Source organism: Anopheles gambiae, chromosome 2, assembly GCF_943734735.2.
Source record: "Anopheles gambiae chromosome 2, idAnoGambNW_F1_1, whole genome shotgun sequence".
NCBI classification, from domain to species: Eukaryota; Metazoa; Arthropoda; class Insecta; order Diptera; family Culicidae; genus Anopheles; species Anopheles gambiae.
Window position 1 is genome coordinate 113,723,804 of NC_064601.1, and position 26,883 is coordinate 113,750,686.

General features: G+C 47.9%; 1 protein-coding gene across 3 annotated transcripts in view; it reads left to right on the forward strand.

Moving 5' to 3' along the window:
* LOC1269884 (uncharacterized) overlaps positions 1-26,883 on the forward strand; it is a 102,075-nt gene that overhangs the window by 70,895 nt on the left and 4,297 nt on the right. Inside the window, exons 3-9 of one of the 3 annotated variants that reach the window (XM_061663753.1) lie at positions 23,484-23,665; positions 23,833-24,104; positions 24,182-25,298; positions 25,377-25,723; positions 25,800-26,012; positions 26,081-26,223; positions 26,297-26,818. In XM_061663753.1, the coding sequence (XP_061519737.1) occupies positions 23,497-23,665; positions 23,833-24,104; positions 24,182-25,298; positions 25,377-25,723; positions 25,800-26,012; positions 26,081-26,223; positions 26,297-26,818 (2,783 nt within the window). In that variant the 5' untranslated portion in view covers positions 23,484-23,496. The remainder of the gene's footprint in view (positions 1-23,483; positions 23,666-23,832; positions 24,105-24,181; positions 25,299-25,376; positions 25,724-25,799; positions 26,013-26,080; positions 26,224-26,296; positions 26,819-26,883) is intronic. The other 2 variants (XM_061663755.1, XM_061663754.1) reach the window with 2 other exon arrangements.

Here is a 26,883-nt window from a genome sequence, read left to right on the forward strand (position 1 = left end):
GTGTGTGTGTGTGTGTGTGTGTGTGTGTGTGTGTGTGTGTGAAATGGCAAGATAAAGAAACCACCACTCAATTCGGCCTGAAATGTAGACTGTAAGTGAGTGAGTCTCTTCCATGCTCACCACGGCTGATAGAAAGAGCAGGAAAGTGCGCGCACGAGAGAGAGAGAGAGAGAGTGAGAGCGAAACACAGATAAAGAGAGCGCTCCAATTCCCACAGGAAAATTGGGCGAGAGAGGGATGAAGTGAGGCTTTTGGGGGTGAGGGTGTGTGGTATATAAAGTTATATAAATATGGTTTTACAGTTTTGAAAATTGTGATCCTGAGTTACCTCTCTCTCTCTCCCCGTTCCTGCCCCTCAAGAGAAGAGACGCAAACGGAATGTGTGTCTGTGTGTTTGATGCCACCACACAGCACACACACACACTGGGGAACACGGAAGAGAGCAGGAGACGGAGGAGCAAAACAGAACAGTGGCACACTGGACTACGGTTCGGCTACGGGCACTCGACGCTGGCAAGAAGAACGCATTTTGGCATTGTCGCTTGTTGGGGATTGAGGAACACCAACAACAACAAAAAAGAAAACAAACAAGTATCAAGCCGTGCAAAATCGGTGTGTGAGAGCGAGAAGGTCTACTACTACGGTGGCAATATGCTACATCGAAGCATAAAAGTGGTGGTGCTGTTTGGTACGGCAAAAGCGATTTGGCCGTGCTTCTCAGACCCGTGGTGAGAGGGGGGAAAAGGAGAACACATGAAGTGACGAGTTGGAAATGAGTGCTAAAGCGAGATAGTGAGAGAAGGAAGAGAGCGTGTTGAAGACCGTGCAAACATGGCAAATGTTGCTTTAGAAGCAAATCACCCTTCACGGTGGAGGCGCCTGGTGGGTCGTTGGTTTTTCTTTCCCTTTCCTTTCCTTTTTTTTGCTCGCTGCTCGTGCTGTTGTTGGTGTTGTTGTTGCGCCACGGGACGATGATCGTTTATCCGTTTTCGTGTTTAGCTTTTGCCGGCAAGTAGGCTATGGTTTTATGGAAAGAAGTATGGAGGGGGGATGTTGCAGGAAGGAGTGTGCGGTAGAAATACATTCAAGGCTCGGTTTCCGTAGGTTGACGTTTCGGGGAACACTATTATTTTTATCTATTAAAGTTTTTCTATTTATTAAATAATTTTATTGTGATGATATATTTTTGCAATGAAAATTAAATAATCGTATTTCCAACATTAAGTAAATAATTTTAATTTTAATATGTTAATTAATTCCTTTTACTTCTAATTTCTTAAACATGTCGCCTTCGTTTCTAATATTTGTTCTTTTTTCATTACAGGTATGTCAATTTGATGTCAAATAATTAAAAAAAAAACAATGACGAAAGACTGGTAGGACATTTTAATGTTTATCAAAGAAACAATAATTTATATTATTAAATTTAAATATCAATGCTAATTAAACTCGAAGCAAAAAGTGCTCGAGTTAATTTTCTCATCATGCACAACCTATTTATTCAATTTATTCAAAAACTCGACTCGCAACTGTTCGACCACCCTTTCCCAAAACACCCACCAATGCCATAAACAAACTGGCTCCCCCCGTATTCTCCCCCTTTCTCCACCATTTTGGGTTCATTCGATATTCATACGAAAACGAAAACTGGATCAAATTTCTCTCATCCACACTGAAATAAACTCCTACCCCGGTTTCCTTTTTCGTGCAAATAGTGTGAGAACGGGACGTGTGTGTGTTTGTGTGTGTCTGCGTGTTTGTATATATAATCGGAAATAGCCAAATCCGCTTAAAGACAATAGTGAACCACCCTTCTCTGAAACAACAACAACAAACAACCGCACCCCTTTCCTGTGCGGCGGATGAGCTGAAGGACGTGTCCGTGTCCGTGTCTAGAGTTTTGTTCCATTTCCGTGCGGTTCGATCATAAAATTTCACCTCAACAAGCCCCGGTGCCCGATCGAGCGATGGAGACGCTTGGTCGTTTTTTGTTTTGGCTAGAAAAGGGCGGCATAGAGAGAAGGAAGGAAGGAAGGCAGGAAGGAAAACAGAACAAAACGAAATCAAACACGAAAGACACCCATCCCAAGCAAGGGGATGAGAGAAAGAGAGAGAGAGAGAAAAAACGCCATTAATATAGCAAAGAAACGCACACAAAAACACAACAAACGGGCGAGTTTTGAACCTTTTTCGCTTATTACATAGATTGGTGAAACGACTCACTTTGTGGCGAGTTTGTCCTTTTTTCCCCCCTTTACAGCCTGCTTGCTTTCTTTTGTTGGCACATCGCCGCTACGCTCCTCTAGGTTGGGACTGAACGGGTTCGGGGAACGGGTTTGAACGAACTGGAAGGTCCGCGCGCGAAGGCGAGTAATTTTCTCAAGCACTCAAGACACAAGCCACACAGGCCACACTATAGAGCAGGCAGGCAGGCAGGGTGCTCTTTTGGGGCCAATATATTTATTTATTTTGCCTGTCCCTTTCCTCCTCCTCCTCTCTCGCTCCATTGGAGGGCCTTTCCTTGCACGTCATTATCATGAGGAGTCGAACCAAGCACGACACGAAAGCCTAAGCCTTGCCTGCTGTACATAAAGCGGCGAGCAAACCCATAGTCAGCCAGTACATACTACGCCGTACACCCGACCGGAGTGCGGAAGAAAGGAAGCACACACAAACCTCCGCAAGCAGACAGGCAAACGATGGAATTTGCCATAGCCCTCCCGTTAACCAGCTGTTTCGTGCACGAGCAAAGGGCAACAGGGTGATCCTTTTTTTGTTCTTTTGCTTCCTTTTTTCTGGTCATTTGATGCGCCTTTCAGGGGATGTGAGGTAGGAAGCGGGGTGGTACGAAGAGCGGTTGGCAAGTCTTTGAGAGTGTTCTGTTTCTTTGGGTCAAATTTTGGGACGGTAAAAAACAAAACGAAGCAGAAAATACTTATTTTATCATTTTGCAATTCGGAGCTTTCCAGTTTCGTGTTTGATTATTCGAAGGTTCGTAGGAAGCGACCAGTGCTTGTAGCTGAATATAGAGCGCGTTCTTGCTATTTGTGTCATCAACAACGCTCTAATACGTTCAATTGTTACTTCATTTCAATATGAGCTCATTAATTAAACAACCATTTACATCTGCTTTCGCTGTCACACTCCACAAAACGCAAGAAATGTAAAAAAAGCTCATCCCCGTAGCTATCTCCCCGTAGAACCGCTCATGCATTATAAACTAGCTGCAGGGATAAATCTTGGTTTGCGCTTAATATTTGAACTCTTCATCAGCTCCCAAAACTCCCCACGAAAAACACATAACACACGGACGGACAAACACACACACACACACACACACACACAAACACACACATGAGCCTCTGAAATGGGTACAAACATACCGAAGTATACTGTTGCCAAAAACTCGGGCTCCACAACTGAACCTACGCCAAGTTTTTCTTGGTAGCAGCACCAGCAGCAGCAGCCTTTTTGTAAAATGGTTGCCCTGCTCCCTCCCTCCCCCCTCCACCCCCTTTTCCAGCACATTCCACGGTATACAGCCGAACCGTTGTCTGGAAGTACGAGCGAGCTCTGCTGGTTCACCATAAGCCGACACACGGGATACCATTGCAGGCCTTGTGCCCTGTGTGTACCTCTGTCTGCATGTGTGTGTTTGGTGGCTTTTTCCCTATCCCTTTCTGTCTCTACACTGTGTGTGTGTGTATCTGTACGGTTCTGTGTGTATGACTGTGTGTATGTTTGCCCATCACGACCGGTTTGTGCGACATGGCGTCATCAACCAACGACCTCGGTCGACGCTATTTTATGTACTCCGGTTGTACCTAACGCCGCATCGTATCGTATACCTCTCCCACTGGATGGGGGGAATGGGGAGGCTTTTCTGCCTTTCTGCCGTGAAACTTTTCCTCCCCCCCCCCTCCCTGGGGAGTGGGTGGGAGACGCGACTGCACACAGCATGATTTTCGAAGACGAGCCGGAGCGCTTTACCACACCGTCAAATCGACGAAGAGAACGACGACCACGACGACGACGACGACGACGACGACGACGGCTCTGCTCCAAAAGGATGCCGGTGATGTGCATTACCGCTCTGTGTATGTATGCTTCAGCGTGGGAGGGTGAACGAGAAAGGATTTCAATCCAACCGAAACGAACCATCTAAAGGACAAGAAGGAATATCACTTTATGTAGATTCGCCCCGGCGCCTCCTCACTCTCTCGCTCTCTACTGCCCCCGTTTGTACGTTTCTGCACGATCCTTGCTCTTGCCTGTTTGAGTTTGCGGCAACCGTAATGGAGAAATGCGGGGAAGAAGAGGGTGGGTGGCAACAATGAACGGTAGCTTTAACATTATGAGCCGGAGCCAGTACACGCAGAGAAAGGCCAAAAGGATGAGGATGGGAACGGCCGTACGGTGGAACAGCGCCGTCGTGTATGTGGCTAAAGTTTATTCCCGTCCATTTTCCCGTGGTTCCCGGGCCTGGCATGGGGAGGGGGGGGGGGAGTAGGGGATATATAAAACCCAACAGAGACGAGAAGGGGAAGGGGGGGGGATAGAAGCGAAGAGACACAGCACCAGCGCCACCAGGTCCTTTTGCTGTTGTGGTGTGGCGTTTTGGCACGGTTGCCGCTTGCCGATTAACGGAAAACTTTGGCCGCGTGTATATTTCACAATTCCCTGCCTGGGCCTCTCTCTTTCTCTCTCCGTTTCCCCCCTGTTAGCTTGCTTTAATTTCAGTGTGTCCTTAAACATTCTCGCACAGCCCAAAGCACTGACGGGTTAGGAAAAGGAGAGGGGGAGGATTGAAGAGCGAAACAAGTCCGAAGGCGAAGAATGTTTCGTCCGTATTGTATTATATTGTCATGAAAGTTTGCCTTCTCGGTGTGATAGATAGAAAGGAGTGGGGTTGAAGGCGAGCACGCGGGCAAGTGTGCTTTGCGCAAACCTGCTTTGCCTTTAACACGTGCTCTGCCCCCTTCCAACCCTTCGTCGGGATGAACCAATTTTCCGTGGCGGCGTTGTATCGCTGTCGTCATAAAACTCATCTCGCTGCTTGTTCGTGTTACTGTTCTCCATAAGCAGCACCACGAAGGAAGGATCGCCAGTTTTTATCGTACCACTCCCACGGTGGCATTTTAAAAGAGGGCAGGGTGATGGTGGGGAGCAGGAGGGGGAGGGAAGCAATCTGGCATCATCAATTCTCGCCAGTTTGGCAATTAAAGTCATCTTCACCGCGGGATTCACCGTCGATATCCTGGATCCTTTCGAGAAGACGACGTTTCGATGAAATAATCGATGTCATTCTCTTTCATTTTCTCTCTCTCTCTCTCTTTCTCTCTCTCTCTTACTCTCTTTCGTTTTACTTTCCTATTTGCTGGCTTTTTTGCTCCCCCCCCCATGTGCTTTGCCGTGTTGTTTATTGTTGCTTTTAAATTAATCATGCCGTGGTGCCGTGACCAGGATGAGGCGTGTATTATCTTTTGACATTATCGTGCAGGTGGAGTGGTTTACAAGCGTTTAAAAAATTGAAAGACTATTATTGGCATTGATTGTGTGATGATGGAAAACAAATGATTTGAAAAGAAAAATGAACAACACGGGGAAAAATTACATTAAAAAGGAAAAGAAAACAGATAGAAACAAGGCTTGGAAAACAGGAAATGAAAATGAACAAAATCAAACAATTTTGCAAATGTTTACACAACAAACAATATGATAAAAAATAAATCCAAATATTTCAAATAAATGTGAAAAGAAAAGAGAAGCAAATAGAATTGATAACAAAAAAAGGTTTGCTTCAGCAACACGAGCGAAAAAAAGAATCGAAACTCTGTCCGGATGTACGATCGTACAAATGGATCTCGGGAGCTTTGAACCTTCCCGAAACGTCTCACCCGCTTTTCTCGTGTATGTATGCTTGTTGCTGTGTATGTGTGTGTGTATGGTGAGGTTTTGTTAGCACTCCGTCTCTTACCTTCGTTCCCCCCGGATCGTACGCCTTATTTCCTTGTTTCGGACTGGCACTGTGCCAGTCCGGCTCCATCTTCCGACCCTCCTCCACCAACCGGTCCGACCCCCCAGCACTCGGCGCGCTTCATCAAAGTTGACGGAATTGGGAATGGGATCCGATCCGTAACAGAAGCTTTTCGCCCCTGAAGCGCGCTAGCCAAAAGCAGCAGCAGCAACACACCGTACCGGGCGGTCTCGCCTTTATGCAGAAGCATTTTGTCCCAGGATGTGTATGTGTGTGTGTCGGTGTCTGTGTGTGTACAGATATGTCTCTGTCGATGGGCACGTGCGCTTATATGTACTACCGCCCGATAGGGCTTTCCTCGCAACCGACTCGCCTCCGATATCAGTCCCTTTTCCCCATGGGTATTATTTATTATTCTGGGCTAGCTACACCATTGCTCTATCTGTTGGGTGCTTGTTTTTTTCTACTTCTTCTTTTTACTCACTCGCTCTTTCCCGCTTGCTCTATCTCACTCACTCGTTCTTGCACACGAAGCAATCTCTCATCGCTTCCATGGTGTTGTTAAATTTTTCTGACTTTTTGCAGCACCGGCAGCAGGAGCAGCAGCAGCAAAAGCGTCCGATCAAATGCTCGTCCCATGCAAAGGTCTTGCCCACCTACACACAGGCACACAAAACACACACACACACACATACAGCGCTCCATTTATCCTCCATTAACTTTTGCTTCCTTTTGCTCGTTCGGTCGCTCGTTCCCTACAAACTCGCTTGGCTGTCCATGTGATGGATAGAACTAAGCAGCACACGGACGGCGGGGATACGATGGGGGGTTTTTTTTTTGTCAATTCATTTCATTTCTTCGTGTACTTTTTATCTGCCATTGTTTCACTCTTGCCAAGAGCTTGAGCGAGAACTGTGGGTGGACATACGGTTTGGCCGGTTCAATCTTGTTCTGCTTATTGTCATTATCGAACAGTGGTCAAGCTCGGAAATTTGCTTTGAGCGTGCTAGAAGCACTTTTGGCAAGAAAGAAGAGAAGCTTTAGTTGTGAAGAAAATAGATAAAAAGAGTAGAAATCAAAAGAAAAGTTTCATTAATTAAGTGAAACTGGTTTATAAAATATCTAAAAGTATAATAATAAGCTCTAAAAAGTAATATATTATACACATTGTCATACTCAAATCAAGAAAAGGATAGAATAAACCAACAAAGTGCATAACAATAAGCTTCAGAAGCAAAATTAGATGTACGATTTCATAGTAAAATCAAGAAAATGATCCAATTCCAATGATAAACCAAGTATAAAATAGAGAAAGCAGCGTAGAATGAAGAGACGAAAAGGTAAAAATAACACTTTTTCATCCTAATTACTTCACAAAAACATGCAAAATGCACGGTAACTGTACTGAGCAGAATACCCCCTCTGCCACCCGCAAAAAACATTGCTGACTATTTGAATATGTCCTTTACAGTTCGTGTGGTTTATTTCCCTTTCATCCCTTTCTCCCGCTGCTTGCCCAAACCGATACTCTGCTTTGGAACCAAAAAGGGAACCGACGGAACCTTCTTCTGTATGTGCCGGTGTGTGTATGTGTCGGTATCCCTCAACGTTGGGAGCGGAAATTTCATTTGAAAATCGGCTCCCACTGTCTACTGCCCCATGCCCTATGGCAGCGACTGTCGTGTGTCGTGTCCTCCATCACGTCCCATTACTGGTCCTGGTGGACTTTGCTTTCGGTTTTTGGGTCGCCGGCTGAAACGGTTCGCCTTTACTGTGTGTTTTTTTTTTTATACGCTCTTCTTTTTCTCCATCCCTATTCCAGACGGTACCGAGTTCTATTTCTCCCCCACCACCCACAACATGCAGCACAACTTGCCAGCGGGTGCCATATTAGTGTAAACCACTCGGCCACTCGGTACCGTTCTCGGGCAACAACTTCAACGTTTCAACTTTGTCCACGGGACTTTGTGGACGCGTCTCCCTCCTCCCTCCCCACAACTTTTTAGCTCCATCGTGGAGAGATAGATTGGGAGAAAGAGGGGGGTTGTCCAGTGGGGTGAATGTAAAAAATGAAACTTTTTCCACAAAATCCCTCCCGTTGTGTGCTGTGTGGGCGAGCAGTAGCAAAAAACGTTGAACGCTGTAAAGCTATGTGGCAGTTGTTTGGAAGACCATTGGACCGTTTGCGCTCAAGGTTGGCCCTTTAGATAAGACTTCAGGCGGGCGGAGAACGGTGGTAAGGAACTGCGGGTAAGGTTCACGTTTTTTTGCTGTTGCTGTTGCTACTGCTCACTCTGTGTATTTGTTCGCCTTTCTTCGCTTGAACTGGTCGTGTCCGGCTGCAGCACGGTGTGTGTTGCACGGCAGCAATGGAAAATGGACGTCCACCAACTTTTTGGCCAGCGTCGCATCGTTCCCCCACTCCCCCCCCCCAAAAACCAATGGGGGGGGGGGGGGAAGCAAACGACAAGTCCGGAAAAACTAGTGCCCACTGTAGTGTACCACCCGTGTTTCGATAGAGCAGCCGGGCCCGTTAAGGTGAAATACGGATATGACCGTTTGTGTCTGTGTGTGTTTGTGAGCAGAAAAAAAAACATTTGAAAAATGTGAATCTCTCCCCTCACCCATCAGATTGTTCTTTGTTGCACACTCGATTCGGGATGATGGATCCAATATTTCGCCATCCAACAATCTCGCTCTCACTCTCTCTCTCTCTTGCTTGCACCTGTGTGTGCGTGCATGTATGTGAGTTCGTCAACAGGATTGGAAAATGTGTGTTTTTCCTGGTACGTGGTGCCGGTCCATCCGGTGTTGTGTTGTAGTTCCAGGACATAGGGCAAAAAAACAGACCCATCCTAGAGCTAGACCCGCTTACCCGAGAATGCTTTCGCTGGAAAAGGGGATTTGAATATTATTTTCTGTTACGCCACTCTCGTACAGCTTCCCTTTCAGCGATGACGATGATGATGGTATTCCATCTCTGCCATCGCTACGCTTCCTTCGATCGCCCTGCGTTGCGGTGGCGTTTTATCCTCGTACATTGATGGAATTGTTCCAATGGTGGTCGGGCGCGCCAGTGGGTGAAACAAATCAAATATGCGAAACACGGGACATTCGTCGAATGCGTGGCGCGGTCGATTGGAAATATGGTGCTATGACATTTCCCCCAAAACATCCCGAGTGGGGGGTGGGGAGGGTTGCATCCGGGAAATGCTTCTTTTTTATTTTTGAAAAGGGAGAGTTTTGCAGGCAGGTTTTTTCCTCTCTCTTTTCACTGATGTGACGTAAAAGGATGGGAGAGCTTCGCAAAATAGTTCCTAAAATCTTCCAAAAAATACATAAAGTAAAACAATTTACTACGAAATTTGGGAATTAAACTTGAGTTTCATAGAACTTACATACAACTTGGCTCGAATTTTCCTTACAAAAACGCACACCTAACAAGCAGAGTTACCTTCCCATGAGACTTTTCCCACGAGATATGGCAGCACATTTGCTTTATCTTCAGTGACGTTCGATTTATCTTGCCCAATGACCATCTCATCCCAATAGTTCCTGCAGCAGTTCATCTGAAGCAGCCAACGATACCGCTTCATCGAATTACCCAAAAAAACACCGCCACTTGCCCACCCCAAAACCCCATCTCGAGTGTTCGTTTCGGACCAAAAAGTTCGTTCGGGACAGAAAACCGCAGCACAAAACTTTGGCTCCATTTGTTTCCATTCGCCCTGGTCTGGTCTTGCTGCCTGAGAGTGTCTTGCGAGTTGATAAAAGTTTTCACAGTTTTAAGAGCAACTTCTTCGGTTCGGTTGGCGTACTTCGGTTGCATCGGTTGCTGTCTACTTTTGGGGCGCACAACTGACTTCACCCAAAACAATAATGTGTGAGTTGATGAAGTAGCGCTGAAGAATGTGCTCGAGCAGCGTTTAGTGTCACTTTGGGTAGATAACTTTTGGGACAGGGCGCACATTGCACGGGTATTTCGTCTTGAAATGAATGGCAGGGGAATATAGGAATATGAAGTGACAGTAAATAACTATCCAATCTTTCGTGGGGAATGGATTTGGTTTTCCTTTTCTGGGAGATAGAAGAGAGATTTAGCTAATTTACATCGAATTCTTCATGGTAGCTTTAGACTCGGATGCTTCGCTTCCGTTTGCGTATATTGGACGCGGGATTGATTGATCATTATATCCCATGCTCTCAACGAGGCTGACAACACAATGTCCTTTCCACCCTGCCGTAGAGCATATCCTCGAATATCTCTCCAACATCTCAAATATCCAAAATGGCAACTCCCTCGTCACTTGATTAGTGGAGTCCTCCGAAAGTGATCCATCTTTCACGGGGTGTCAGTGTCGCTTCCATATTGTCTGTTTGCCGACTCTATGTGTGTGTGTGTTTTGCCTTCAAATTATTCAGGATTTAGGATTGGCATGGCACTAGAAGCAGAAGACGAACAAGAACCTACCAATACTGATTTTGAACTGTTCAGCTCCTCTCTTCTCAAAAACCTCAAATTTACTTAATCAAAAAACCCCAAATGTACAAACTAACCCCGCACACCACATCGTAAGCGTCAACGTGTCCTTTACTGTATGTGTGCGTTTGAAGCCGTGTTTACCAAATGCGGTCGAAAATAGCACCCAACTGCGGTGGGGCGACAAACCGGGGAGGAATAGTGATGAGCGGGAATAGCTAAAAAGGATAGGCGCCATGGGGTGGGTTTGTTTGGTTGCAAGACGAAGTTTGTTTGCCCTACGCGGGCGGGGGGGGGGGAGGAGGAAACGGGGGTCGTCGCTGTCGAGACAGTGTCTTGTGAGTGTGTGACCCTTTTCGGTGTCGCCTTTTGCCCTAACTCTGTGTGTCTGTGTGTGTGTGTGTGTGTGTGTGTGTGTGTGTGTGTGTGTGTGTGTGTGTGTGTGTGTGTGTGTGTGTGTGTGTGTGTGTGTGTGTGTTCGCCCTTATGGTTTGGCTTCGAATCGCAATTTCCATGGAGGGTTCAAACTGTATGTGTGTAAGTGTACGTGTTAGTGGTTTCGAGTGGTGGGTGTGGGAAGCATGATAAATGTCGTCTTCGTCTTCGTCAATATCGCCACAGTCGCCATTGTCGCCATTGTGGTTGCGAGGGAACTGGCGTACTGCGTGTGACGGGATGGCCCTAGCGCCTCCAACGAAACGCTTTGCCCAGTTGACAACGTAAAACTCTTGATCTAGCATTAATAAGGCTTTTGTGTAACACATATAGCATAACTTAAGGCGTTTTATAATCAGCTTGAGGTATTGTATTCGCCTAAAAGTATGCAATCTACCTCACAAATATTGAAAACAGCTTACTTTACTCAACCAAAACGACCTTTATTAAGGCTTATTGCCAGCTTGTCAAGAACCTTTGCCAAATGGGTGCTCACAGCGAGTTTCTCCCTTCGCTTCTATCGCTGTATCAACCGTGTCCCGCCAGATCTGCAACAAGGGCAAACAAAGACCAGAAAGGCAGATGAATCAGGGTCCGGTCCGATAAGTTATGCCTCGGGCGGCGATAATATTGGACAAACTCGACTCACTTCAACAAAGCGGTGCAAGGGATGGGGAAATCGGTCACAGGATTATCGTGGCCAGCAGCAAGAAAGCAGGCCAGCATGACTCATACGGCTGCGAATTTCGAATTCCAACCACCGACGATACCACCGGCGAATGCCACTAATGCCTCAAGTGTCTGCAATATTTATTGTTACTTTGTGGCTTGCGCTGCTGTGCGCGTCGCGCAACATTGTAGTGTTGGTGCGTGTGTATGTGTGCGTCGGTCGTAATTGTTATTAACACAGTACGCAGCGCAGCGCAAGTGTGCGTTGTGGCGTGTGTTCCTTTGATTTACTGCCTGCACCACGCGCTTTCCTTCGCATTTCTGCCCGCATTACAGTCCGTTCCCATGCTGCCTGTGAAATGGAATTCCTAGAGGACTCTCCTCTGTTGCACTATCCCTACTTTATTAGTGTTTTGGTGCGCAACAGAGAGCAAGGGGTTCATTCTGTTTCAACCCTTCTGCGGGGTGACAACAACCAACACAAAAAAACACACACACCAAATAAAGAACCCGCTCATGATAACCATTTTCATTTGATTTACCGAAAAAAGGGATTTAACCATTTTTGCTTTTTACCACCCGCCCGCCACCCACCAGCCTTCCGTTAAGGGACGTTAGGGACGTAAAATGTTTATAGATCTTTTTTAATCGTATTTCGCATTTTGTTGATTTTTTGCTATCAATTTTCGTTCGGGGCAAAAAAGAAGAAGGAAAAAAGCAGGAAAGCATCCCATTTGAGAACGTTGAATGGAAAGAATTTTGGGCCGATGATTACATTATGTCACACAGACAGAAGCTAGGGAGCGTAAAATGGAATAAACTTCAGTTCTCAAAAAAAAAACTGGGTATGAAATACATCCAAGCTTCACATTAATTTCCCTACTACAGACACACCAAGAGTGAGAGAGAGTCACACGCAAAAAAAAAAAAAAACACACTCACACAAGTCCTTGTGGAATAAACAAACGCAAAACTAACCGGAAGGACCTTCTTCGGTAATTAATGATGAAAACTCGGACCATTCCGGAGGGCTAACTTTATGGGGTTTTTTCACCACCACCATCACCACCATCCCAACCGGTCGACCGAGCTTGGAAGAGTAATTTCGTCCCATTATGATGGAACAGTGTGTCCTTTCGTCCTTTCGGGACGCACGATGGGGAAAAGGGGCGAACGGCACTTGTTAAAAGCATGCAATTTGTATCAGGAAAACCCCCGTACTGCCGCATCAGAGTGGACCGTACAAAAAAAATGGTGAAACAATGGCACTGGACAGTGTTGCGCTACTTACTTTATTGTAAAAAGGGGAAAATGTCTCTAAAATAAATTAGATCATTGTCTTTTCTTTCGGGAAGCTTTTTGACCCGCTCCTGAGCGCATTATTTGTACCTTTTATTTGCTTATTTTAAGTATATTACAACAATCGAACGAGTTTGTACCAGCTTGCTCAACTTGCTGGCGCCACAAAACTGGCGTTCACTGTATCACTGGCAAACCCCCATTACACCCGAGAAAAACCGACCTTATGCGAACTTCGGTGACCTTATGCGGGATAAATTAACCGAAACTCAATAAAACACAATGAAACAACAAACCACCAAAAAGGGCATCAAGCGTTGAAACAAGATACCCGAGAAAAGTTCAACATTATCTTTCATCGGATTGCTCTTCCCCCCCCCACTCCGAGTGCCGAGTGCGTGACCACTGTGTTGTACCGTGTGGCGGTAGGAACGATCCGGCACGATTCAATTAATCATCCCATTCCTCCGAGTGTCTCATCGTCGTCGTCGCCGTCGACCTCGTTCGTTCGCTCGCTCGCTCGCTTCGAGCATTGTGGCAACTAATCGGTGGAAATCGGTTTGGAAAATTAGAAAATTTTCATCGATTACCCATGGGAACTTGAGAGAGAAGGGAAGAAGGAAGCAAAAAGGCACCACCTTCCACCAGTGTGCTGGGTGGGACGTAGGAAAATGAAGAAAAATCGACACAAGGACATCGAAGCGGCATTCGTCCTTCGTGGAAAAAAGGCGGTCAACTGGGTGCGATGGTGAATGGCAACAAGGATAGGGAGACTTTTGTGTTTGTGTAAGCATGTGCGTGTGTGTGTGTGTGCTCTTATTCGACACTCACGGTGTGACGCGGCGCATTTACTATCCACTCCTGAAGGGGGCAAGGACATTTAAATCATCGCACCGAACAATGGTTAGTTAGGACGAAGGGTTTGGCACTATCCAACGCAGACCGCAGCACACAAACGAAGGATCCTGCCTGGCAACGCAAAGGGGAATGGTTAGCGACGCGCGAAGGAGGCACGTGCCTCGGGGAAAAGCGCGAAGCAACCACACACATTCATTCGCACGACGAGAGAGAAAGAGAGAGAAAGGCACCAAACGCTGAGAGTGTGTAGTAATGAGAGGGTGAGATAATAAAGAATAAAACATGTCCACCCCTTAAAGAGGGAGGCTTTGTGGAATTATTCTCCGCCTGTCTGTCTCTGCCTCTGTCTCTCTCTCACACACACACTCTAATGCTAGCGCATCGTTTGCCTTCCTATTAAAGGCTCTCATGGTCTCTTCTTTCGGTGTGCTGCCGGGACCCTTTTGCCGGGAAAAGTCGAACTGCTGGCGGGCAGATTATTAACCGGGAGTTGCGCTGCAACCCGCACCCGGCATTCGGGAAAATTGGGCAAATGGTAGCGCGCGGAGTGCTACTGCTGCCGCCGCAACCCGCAGCGGAAGCCAAACCTCCATCCAGGAGCGTAAATCAATACACACATGTTCGACATAACCGATGAAATTATTCCAAAGGGAAATCGTCACCACACACGCACACACACATACTCAAAACGCAACGCAAAAGGGGACGCTAATCGAAAAGTGAGTCGTCATGTCACACCGGGTTATGGTGTCTGGCTTTTTCTGTGGGTCGTTATGCAAAGAATGGGAAGGTGCTATTGGGTTTGTGTGTGTTTGTACATTGCCAAGTTTCGACTAAACACGAGACAAATGATCAATCCTTTAAATAATGAAGCATTCATTTATCTTTTTCCTTTTTGCGCTCGAGCTCAATTGAGCAGAACGGTGGTGGTTTGCCGTTTGGTACGCGGATTGCATACTGTAAGGCGTACGCGTACGTAACGCGGAGAGTTCTAATTAGTATGCGCAACGCCAAACGCCCGAAGGCATGCAAATGACATCACACGAATTGCTTTTTAACGGCCCGGGATTGTTTTGATTTGCTGGCCGAAAATGGAAAATAAGGTGTACACAAAACTACACCGCATTGACATCGGCTTCATTTGCTTGTTACTTGTTGATTAGCGTAACTGGCGTAATCTTCTTCGTGCGCGCTTCACAAGCTGCAACGACGCAGTAAGGATACGCAAAACTCTGCCACCGGTCGATAACCATGGGCAGTGTAGTAATGCTGGGTGTCACAAGGGCGAACGCGAGTAGCAAATACACAGTCATAGAGCTCCTGAAGCGCAATTCACTCCACAAGATGATGTGGTTTATGTTTGTCGAGTACAACAAAAAAAAAGGACGCTAGACCGATCCATCATTACTATAATCACGGGGCCGTCATGGATGAGGCTCTGGGATGGAGGATGGAGAAAGAAGACAGACAGACCGGGGCAGGCAGCGAGTGTGGCGCTGTCGAGCGTCATCTTATCGGGCGGCACATCGACATGGTTTGCTTGTTTTTGGGCCCTGTGTGTTCCCTCGTGTTTTGTATTTCCAAAAAGCGGCGTTGCGTCGTGATGACGAATATAGACACTCATATCTCCCTCCGCCCTTCGGGTGACAGTTGTCAACAGATTTAGTCACCAATGGAAGAGAGGGTGGAGATGGGGAAGTACTGTTGAATAAAAATTGATTTGTGTGCCCTACCGCTTGCTCTCCCTTCTGTTTGACTTTATGGAAGGGATCGCTGCCAGTCGAATGATTGTTTTGCTACCCGTAACGAGCGACTGCGACTTGGGAGGGAAGTTTTGGTAGGATTTTGGAACTGTTTTTGAACCCGGAACGATATTTATGATTATCATTTGTTTACCGTGTGCCTGGGCGTTGCAAGTGTGATTTAAATTATTTATCCCAACCTGAAAGCGATAGGCGCTGTGCGATAATGCTTATAATTATCTGAACTGGAATTCATTTTCCCAACACTCCAACAGCGTTTGCAGCCTCTAATCACATAAGGTGTAATAGAATTGAAACACCTTAAACGACCTACCGACGAGGACCACTCATATGTCACTTGCTCAAAACATAACGCCCTCGGCACGCATCGCTACCGAAGCGCCAAAGCCCATTTCGCCCAAGTGCAACAATAAATATAATTCGAGCAGTTCATCCGATTAAACGAGCTTCGTGCTGGTGTTCATGTTTTCATCATGTACATGACGCACCAGCACCATCAACCATGTTCGCCCGCTTCAAACCATTCTCCATATGCTTCTCAATTTCCCGACATTACTACCGGATAATCTTCGGTGATTTGCAACGCACAACCTTACCCCTTACGCGGAGCGGAAATTGGGTACGAGTGGAAGGTGGAGGAGGAGGAGACGGAGGAAAAGGAAAAGGATCCGGAATACATACAGCACACAGGCAACACAACCGACACAGCGGAAGTACAAACAGTTGGGTTTGGGCAAACACAAAATACATACACTCCGATGATGATGAGTTGGTGAGTTCCACGGTTTTGGTAACTCACACGCAAAAGCCTTACTCCGAGTAGTCGTGTTTCCCCTTACTTGGTTGACGACACAAGGGATGGAAAATCTCACCCAAGTTTCCCCACTTTCAGTAGGCAAAGGGAAGGAACTCACTAGTAAAAGGGGAAATGAGCATTTATTGACTTCGAATCGAAAATCAGGACGAAAAAGGCACAGGCCGTTGGTTGGGGAAGGAAGCAAAAGCAAGCAGCATTAAATATGTTTGTTCGGCTTTTGTGTCTGCCACGGATTGTTCGGGCTTTTTCTCGGGGCCGGCTTTTGGGCCTGAGAGAGAGAAAGAGAGAGAGAGAGAGAGGGAGAGAGAAGATGGCACTATTTTCGAGTGTATTTGTGTGTGTATGTTTTATTTATCTCTGTGTCGGTGTCGGTGTCCAGACCAGAGGCTTAGGTACATTGTTGTTTGGGCCCGCTATATTTATGTCGTTATTAACTGAATCTCGATGTGAGCAGCACAGTACTGAGTTGCTATTCCTCACCAGCGCTCACCACTTGTCTCACAGCACTACTAATACACTCGCATGCCTTATAAACCTCTCATGCCTTGCGCCTCGAAGGAGAGTGTTTTCCACGGATATTTTCACCCAAAACCGAAGGGAGTGATTACCGAACCGTTTTCGCTCCCAATGGGAGAAAGGAAACGCGAGGAAAGTGTCCTTCTTTCTCTGACTTTCTGGGAAGGCTACACGAGAGGATGGGAAGAAAATGGGAAAATACATCCGAGTGCGGAAAAATGGGATCAAGGATATAATCAAAGATAATGTGAAACCATACCGGCCGCTGTCCGTGTGTCCGTCCCCTTATGGGAGAGGACAGGAAGGGACACAATAGCCCGAAGTGGCCTTCGTCCCAAGGAAAGTGTATGCGTGTGTGTGTATCGCTGTGCTACGCAATATATCGACGCACGTGCATATCGACGTTTGACGGGGTGAGGGAGGACAACCGACCGTTTGGCTGCCGTTGTCCGCTTTTTTTTTTTTTGTTGTTGCTGTGCCACTTGCTTTGTTTTTCTCACTTTTATTCCATTTCCGATGATGGGGAGGGGGGGTCGAGCAGTTTTCATTTTCCAAGCCAGAACCAATCATGACGTTGGTGGACGATGCTGTTGATTTTTTCCCTTTTTTTGCTTGCTTCGTCGAGATTGTGCAAGGGAATTGATGGATGAATGTGTGTGGTGGCACGATATTGGAGATATGCCAGTCCTTATCCTCTTCGTTTTTTTGCTGTGAAAAAAGCCTACAAGGGATGTATACACATTTGCGACGCAAAAGCAAAACCACCAATTGCGTTATAAAAACGCTGACGATGGTGGGGTTTGGGAAGGGCAGTGGAGAAAAATTTGAAATAATAAACATAAAAATGACACCCACCACCAGTTGTTCGTTCAGTGGTGCGCTCTGTTCTGTTAGTTGATTAGAGAAAAAGGGGTTTCATGGGGGTTGTTCCTCCTTCTGCTGTTGCTAAGACGACGAGCAGAATGGGACGCAATTGGTGTCACGTTGTGCGCAATTACTTCGCGCGTATCACACAACCACACACATGCTCCCGTAGGGAAATCAACACGTTCTCGGAAAATGAAGCGGGGGCTAAAGGCTTGAGCACTAGCAAATTTAAACTTGTTGCACGTGGCTTGATGATGGGATATTTTAATCAGCTTTTTGTAAAGTGGAAAAGGCTTTAATTTGTCAGTGTAATTGTATTAGTACGACATGTTGGACATGAATGTATTTCCATCATGATCATGCCTTTAATCGTTTGGCCTTTTAGCTAGTGTAAATCAAACCTAAATGAAGCGTGTTTAGATTGATAAACAAGTTGGAATTGGACTGCCATCGGGTTGATTTTAGCCCACCAAAAGCCAAACAAACCGTCACACGTCTGCACACTGCTAACCTCTTCATCATCCTTTTACAATAATCTAACCCACCCGATACTGTTTATTTTAAATATAAAATTACACACTCTCATCGTGGGCATCGATCCACCCTCGCCATGAGTCGGTCGTGATGAGATTTTCAAATTAATCCAAATATCATGCAGGCAAGCTTCCACCCTTGGGTTGCAAAACTGGGTGCAACATTTTCCACACGTCTGCGCCATACGTCTGTGTGCTGTGTGCCGAAAAATATCAGAAGGGAGTGATGGCATCGAGATTCGTTCTGCTCCCTGTCCCCGTCCTACACTTTACGCAATAATATACCGATTCGCGAATGATACCAAATGTCCCCTACACACACACACGCGCGCGCACACACAAACTGATTCGTTTGACTTTACACCTCGTCCCATGGCGTCCCTTGTGCGTGTCCCACTTGTGCGTGTCCCCATCACGGGGCCGTTTCGTATCATATTAATGTCAAAACCAAACGATCGAACCCTCTTTCCTCCCTTATACACTCACCCACCAAGTGAGCCGTGAAGCGAATGAGGCGAATAATGTATAATTTATAATTAACATTTTCCAACATTAAATTACATTACAATCGCGTCACCTGATCCGCCGTGAACCAACCTCACCTGTCCGGACCGTGGTGTGTGTCCTTTTAACCGTTGGACTCCCCCCCTCCCCGTCAGTGCGGAATCGAATTGTGGGGAATTAAATTTTCCCGTTTGCTGGTGGCAAATGGTGCTGTCGGACAGATTGCAGTCCTTTGTGACTCATTCGCATAAACACACCGGCTCACCTGAGGGTATATATGGTTGTGATTTTTACCATCCGTTTCCCACACACACACACACCAACACATGCAATATGTTTCGGTGCGGTTTTCAGTGCCTGTGCCGCCCCGTGGGAACCACCCAATGCTTACAGCCGGTAACTATTTAACGCTTTATCGGCGTTCCATGGGGCCAGCAGCAGCAGCATAATGATAAATTAACTCACGTATTGTGTGTGATTTCTGAACCCTTTTTTCTCTTTATTTCCTGTAACAAACACACACACGCGGGACATAAAGTGTGGTTAGGTGGCATGGGACCGACTCGCTGTATTAGCCTTTGGGACAGCAGACAAGAGGATTATATTAAATCACACGTTTCCTGACGAGCGTTTTTTGTTTTGTTTTTCCTCTTCGATTCGGGGACAATACACAATTTCTAATAAAACAAAATAGACACCCACTTGTACCAGCTCTTCATCCCGTTTTGCCCCCGTTTGCGCATACATTGTTTCAACTGTTCGCGTAAACCGCAACAAACAAACACACAAACACACACACTGTGTCAGCACACTGGGTTTCGAAATATGTGTGGCGCCGTAAATCATAATCTAATTTTAATTTTGCGGCTTCTCTAAGCACCCAAACGACACTCGCACGCCACACACACGACCTCAGACACCGTTTTTTGCTTGCACCTTGGCTGTGTTGTTTTGGTGTTTGCTAAACTGTCCGCGCCTGCTTTCCGATAGGGTTGCGAATTCGGGTTCTAATTGAAACATTGCACTATTTATCATGTTGCCACGTGTGTGTGTGTGTTTGAAGGGTTGTTTAATTTTAAAAGATTTAAATTAAAACCCGGCGCATCTCCCATCTCTCACTCTTATTTGAATGTTCGCAGCGCCTACTAACGCTGCGTCCCCCCCCATCATTGCATTACAATGTCGATCGATTTGGCTGTCCATTTTGATCAGCTCAACACAGAGCAGGCGACGACGACGCCCGAATTGCTGCATTATTGATGCATTGATTAAAACATTAACACAAACAGCCTCGGCAACCTCGGCAATCATAATGCTGGAAAATTCTCACCACTCATTCCTTCCAGTGTGTGGGAGCTTATCAAACAAACAATTTATCCTCTTCTGCACCCACCTCTTCCCTGCATCCCTGCACCACAATCTCTCCCACACCTTTGGGGCAAATGAATGACTTCAGCAAAGCGGATAATTGTCATATGCGATTTACTGTTTCAACCCGATTGCAACCCAATTTTAATGTTCTGTACCGTTCACCCGTCCGTCCACCGTTCACCCGTCCGCCTGTGTGGTTTCGCTGCCACTGCCCATTACCGGGCAGCGAGGCGGAACGGTGGTCACAGTGTCGAAACTGAGGTACCGTGGACGGGGGCAGGGGTCGAACAAACGCACTGAGCCAACAGTCATCGAATACTATTAAATAAATATACTACCCTCAACCCCGTGTGTGTGTGTGTGTCGCGGTTCTGTTTAACATTGTCTTTTCATTTTCACTGTTTGCATTTGGTTTGTTTTCTTTTTTATTCTCTCTTTTTCTCTTTTTTGTGAGCTTCTCTTTTTGCTTATCGGCCAGCGCAGCCATTTTGCTGCAATTGTTGTGCAATCTATTGTCCCGTTTTTGTTTCTCTTCTGTGTGTGATAATACAAAGAGAGAAAGGTGCTAACGAATGCAGTGGTTGCGTTTTTCATTGTGTTATTTATTTTTGGTTTTTTACATTGTGTATTGCAAAGGTTTGATGATATCTTTTTTGAAGATAATATTATTATAGATAATATTTTGATTTTCATAAAATAGAAGGCATTAAAATGACACAGTAAATATAGAAAATTATCAAACAGCAATGATTGAGATAAAGTTCTACCTGTTATCAACTTTATAACAATTATAACAAACGAATCAAACAAAAAAAGAAGACAAAAGTACCCCTAAAACCACAAAAGTTACAACAGAAAACAAAACGAAACACAAACCATCCAATTCAATTGCAAAATGAGCTAATTACGGTGTGTAAAAAAGAAGAAAAAACACCCCACGCTTCGCAATGGAGTCATTATCGAAACGAAACGATACAAAATAACCAAACAACGCCTGAAACAAACAAAACGAAAGAAGAGAAAGAGAGAAAAAATGCACTGACTACAGCTCAATAGTGTGTTTGTCCACTTGCCCCTGTGCCCTGTGGTCGCTGCTCACTACGAAAGCACGAATGCGTAAAATCAAAACCACTGATAACGATTATCGAGCGTAGCGCGGCAGCCCGCGTTGGTGGAAGTGGTGACCAACACAAAGCGTAACAACTTCATTGCCCTGGAGGGGGTGTCGTTTGCTCCATTGCTCCACCCTTGAACGGTGGCATTATCAATAACCTTATTCTCGCTATCCAGTGACATTTTCCATTGGAAGCGAGTGGTTGTGGAAGTTTTATAAACTTTATTTTTATTTTTTATAATAACTTTATGAGCATGTTGTACTCTACAAGCAGTCCATCCAAACACACGTCTCTGTTTCATTCCAAACACTTTACAATCCATTGAGCCCATTCGGCTGGAAACTATCGAAATGTTTCGCTGAGCGCATCCCTCCCCGCGCGCGCGATAAGAGGAGACAACCGCAACCGGAAGTCATGACCGGAGTGGTGGGAACTGGCACCACCATGACGCACCCTTCCCCTTCCATTCCTTCCTTCCTTCCTGCACGCCCATCCCCATCCTTTCACTGACCTCATTCAATCGGCGTCATCAGCGCCATCATCAACGCCATCACCAGCGTTGCGCGCATTTCTCTCCCTCTCTCTTTCTCTTTCTCGGGGGAATGATGATGAACGGGATGGTAGGGGAAGTTTACCGCGACACGGCGGCACTTTTAACCTGAATTAATTTCATGAACGGACGCGGCGCGGCCGGGCCCGTACGCGGAAAAAGGAAAACCCTCATTACCTTTCGGCTCTCGTGTGGACCGCGCTTGTGTCCGCTTGTGTGTGTGTGTGTCGCTCTCCGCGGGAAAATAGTATCCGCGCCCCGATCTCGATTTAATTTATAAATAATATTCCCTCACCGCACGATCCATTGGCAGGGTCAGACGGGAGTGGCAAGAACGCTCCACCACGCTAGCCAAACACACACAGAGAGTCAAATTATTTATCCGATCCCAATACATACACACACGTACTTCCCGTTTGGACGCGTTTTTCCGGATCGAATGGTTGGCGCGTGTTTTTTTTGCGCAAGAGGAATCTGTGTCTTTCGCGCAAAATTCATATATAAAACGCTCATTTGCGTACCGGGAAGTGAACTACGCAAAGGGAGGAGGAAGGAAAAGCCAATGGCAAGGAGGAAGGAGGGAAAAGAACATAAATAAAATTAAAAAACCAGATCACGCATCTCACGGGGATTGCACTTCTCTACTCTCTCCCCCCCCCCTCCCCCTCTCGTTTACTTTCTGCACTTGGGTTGCCCGTTTGGCAACGACCACCCCCCATTCCGAATGTTGAGGGGGTGTTTGCGTGTGTATGCGTTTTGGATAATCGGTTTGTGTGTTAAATCGTTTACAAAACGCTTCGAGCTTCAGGCCCTCCTCTTCTTCCGCTCCAGCACACAGAGGGGTGGGGGAGGGGGAAATGCATATAAATGCTACGAAAGGATGTGGGCAGCGGGGGTTTTGCGGGAGAAACGTATTTTTCCGCTGATTCTTGCCACCTGCTTTGGGAAGGGGAAGGGAATGTGGTTAAAGGGCAGGGAGGGGAAGTCGGGGACTCAAGTACGCGATCGCGCGGTTTCGCTTACTACGCGACTGGCAGCAGTGGGAAGTATTAATAGACATGGGAAGTTGTTTATGCTGTCTGTTTCTCGTTCTGCTGCTGGCCAGGAGCAATTGGAATAAGTACCGTTCTTTTCCCTTGGGGAGGGGAGGGTGGGGGGGGTTATGGGCAAGAAAGGGAGAGGGGATGATATTTCAATTTGGAGTCTGTGTGTTGGTTGATATTTTACAATCTATAGGAAAATTCCATCCACTGGAAATTTTCACCACAATCCCACGCGTATGACGCTCATCTACTTACAGCAAGCAGGTTGAGCACAGAATAAGGACGTAGGAATTACGCCTCAAAAGTCGCTTCCTTTCCATGCGTTATCCCGCTCTCAGCTCATCCGCCCACGAGCTGTGTGTCCTTTTGTGGGCGACGTTGTGGGCGAATCTCCTCACTCAATCAAACACTCCGTTCCATTCGTCTATTGCGCCTGCTTCCCACACTTGGAGGCATCCCTTTTTTCAATTCAATTCCATCCGGACGCTATCCTTGCACCCACGACTAAAATTAGCTTCCAATACGGCAAAGATCGAGCAACGTAAGCGTGTTTATCTCGCCTGCCATGACGTCATCATCGCTCCTTGACGTTTTATAAATCCCCTTTTACCGTTTTGTGTTCTCTGTCGTGACGTCAGTGCGTGACCGTTCGTTTCTAACGCGCTTTCCTTTCCTTTTGCTTACAGCAATGGCTGAGATATGAGTGCCCAGGGGGGCTCCCTAGGGGCTCCAACATTGGGTGATCGTCGATCTCCTTACATTGGAGGCTATCCCGACATACAGCAGCAGCAGCAGCAGCAGCACCCCCACCATCACCATCAGCAACAACAGCAGCAAAGCTATCAACAGTTGCAGAATCCTCATCACGGTATGAATTCGTTATTAATTTCGAAAAAACACAAGGGTAACTCCGCCCATCACAAAGCGCCTTAAGCTATGCAATCCACACTACGTAGTAGCGCTCTGTGCTTGGCAGTGTTTGTGTTGACAGCTTGTAATTGATGCTCAGATCACAACTGCTCTCGCCTCTATCAGCAGATTACCATCGGGGAGTGCTGCACCCGGAAGCGGCGGCCGGCTATTTGGACGTGAAGCAGCAGCAGCAGCTCCAGAAAGGATACGCTAAACAGGCAGCTGCGGGCCAACAGCAACAACCACAACAACAGCAGCAGCAGCAGCGATCGGCAGCTGGAGCGACAGCCGGTGGACGAGCAGCTGCCGGTGCGCCAACAGGTTTCAACAGTCAAAGTATGGTGGCAGCGGCCGGCGGGCAGCAGGGCAACATGGACGTCGGCTACAATCCACAGGTATGTGTGCATCAGCATGACAATCAACCCACAATCACACTAACCGGTTCTACCCTTTCCCCCCCATTTTTTTTTAGATGAATAACATGGCGATGCATTCGCAGTCGTCGTGGAATCAGATGAACGGCATGAACCAAATGGGCGGCATGGGTGGCCAGATGAACGGCATGAACCAGATGGGTGGTGGCGGCGGTGGAGGCGGAGGCGCCGGAGGTGGTGTCGGTGGCGCCGGCGGCATGGGACCGATGGGTCAGATGGGTGGCGGCGGTGCGACCGGTGGCATGGTGCCCGGCATGGGCCAGATGGGCGGCGGTGGCGGTGGCACTGGTGGCGGTGCGGGCGGTGGATACGGCCGGCACCATCAGCAGATGAACCCGATGGCGCAGATGATGAACATGGGCATGGGTATGGGCGGAGGCGGCGGTGGCGGCGGTGGCCAGATGGGGCTGGGCGGTGCGGGCGGTATGAACGGGATGGCGGCGGCCCAGATGGGCGGCATGAACCCGCTCAGCCAGATGAACCAGATGTCGCCGATGTCGAAGATGCAGGGCATGGCGAACGGGTACCCGCAGCACCCGCGAAGGATGGCCCCCTACCCGAACCCCCAGATGCAGATGGCCCAGAAGCGGTCGATGTACGGGATGGGCCAGGGGCAGGGTATGCCGGGCGCGGGTGGACCCTTCCCGCCGCATCAGGCGGCGGCAGCGGCAGCCGCTGCAGCAGCCGCCGGCGTTCCCTTGCCGATGCAGGCCAGCGCCGGGTACGGGCGGCATCATGGGCCGATGGGTCCGATGAACTATCGCGGCGGACCGCCGATGATGCAGCAGCGACAGAACACGCCACCGTACGGTGGACCGGGCGTTGGACCGGTAGGAGCACCCGTAGGCCCTGGAGCGCTGATGGGCCACCAGCAGCAGCAGCACCAGCAGCAGCAGCAACAGCAGCAGCAGCAACAGCAGCAGCAACAGCATCATCCCCAGCACCAGCAGCACCAGCAGCAGCAGACGCAACAGCAACAGCAGCAGTATTACAACACGGGCTACCAGAACATGCAGGGCTACCAGCCGGACATTCGCATGAACTTCCAGCACAGTCCGGTGCCGGGTAATCCTACGCCACCGCTAACGCCCGCCTCTTCCATGACGCCCTACATCAGCCCCAATCCGGACGTGAAGCCAAACAACCTGCCGCAGAGTAAGTATCGCAGAATCACCGGTTTCCCTGCCCCCCACAAGAGGCATCCTTCTAACATCACGTTTCTCTTTCTCTCAGAAGATGAAGAACTGCGGTTGACATTCCCGGTGCGAGACGGCATACTGCTGCCACCGTTCCGGCTCGAGCACAATCTCGCGGTCAGCAACCACGTGTTTCAGCTAAAGTCCACCGTCTACAACACGCTCATGTGCCGGCCGGATCTCGAGCTGCAGCTGAAGTGTTTCCACCACGAGGACCGGCAGATGAACACGAACTGGCCGGCGAGCGTGCAGGTGTCGGCCAACTCGACGCCGCTCGAAATCGACCGGGGCGACAACAAGAACACGCACCGGCCGCTCTACCTGAAGCAGGTCTGCCAGCCGGGCCGCAACACGATCCAAATCACCGTCAGCACCTGCTGCTGTGTAAGTGGTTTCCCACTGTTTTGTAGGCAAAATCGAGGCAAATTCTAATGTCAATTCTTTCCCCCTTTTGCTACAGTCCCATCTGTTCGTGCTACAGCTGGTGCATCGGCCGTCGGTAAACCATGTGCTGCACACGCTGCTGAAGCGTAACCTCCTGTCCGCGGAGCATGCGGTGGCCAAAATCAAGCGCACCTTTGCCGTCAATCACACAACGAACCCGAACCAACCGCTGGGCGGCGGCCCTGACAAGGATCCGCTTGCGGCGGACGCGTCGGCAACGTCTGCAAAGGTAAGGAGATTGTTTATTCAATCGATCGATGCACGACATTAAGCGTTTGTTTTGCTTTCCTTTCCTAGGTATCACTCAAGTGTACACTAACCACCAAGCGGATAACGTTGCCAGCGCGCGGCCATGACTGCAAGCACATCCAGTGCTTCGATCTGGAGGCCTATCTGGCGCTGAACTGCGAGCGTGGCAACTGGCGGTGTCCGGTGTGCAGGTAAGGGCAGATTTTGGAGCTGACTGTGAGGCCTGTATGATCATTGTTTAACAATTCGTTTCTCCCAATACAGTAAACCGGCTCTAACGGAAGGGCTCGAGATCGATCAGTACATGTGGGCGATACTGAACACGCTCAACTCCTCCAACACGCCGAACGGCATGGACACGGAGGAGGTGATCATCGATGCGCAAGCGAACTGGCGAGCGGTCAAACCACCGGGCAGTGTCAATAATCCCAACATTGGAGGCAGTCTCAACCCTCAACAACCGTCGCAGCAGCAGCAGCAGCAGCAGCAACAACATCCACAGCAGCATCAACAACAACAACCACCACCGATGCAGCAGCAGCAGCACCAGCAGCAACAGCAACCGCCCGTACCATCGGAACCGAGTGGCGGCAATGCGCGCGGCGCTGGCACACCCGGCCTGCCCGTGATCAAACCGGACCCGGACGGTGTCGACGCGAAGCACTTCAACAAGGTGATGTCACCTGGATCCACCTCGCTCCCGACCTGGGACAACATGAACGCAATGAGCCCCTACATGAGCCCGGACATGAGCTCGATCGCTAGCGGCAGCATGATGGGTTCCAAGTAAGTATTTTGTGAAGTGGAAAGCTGGCCATTTTGATGCTTATCAATCGTTTGTTTGTGTTTTT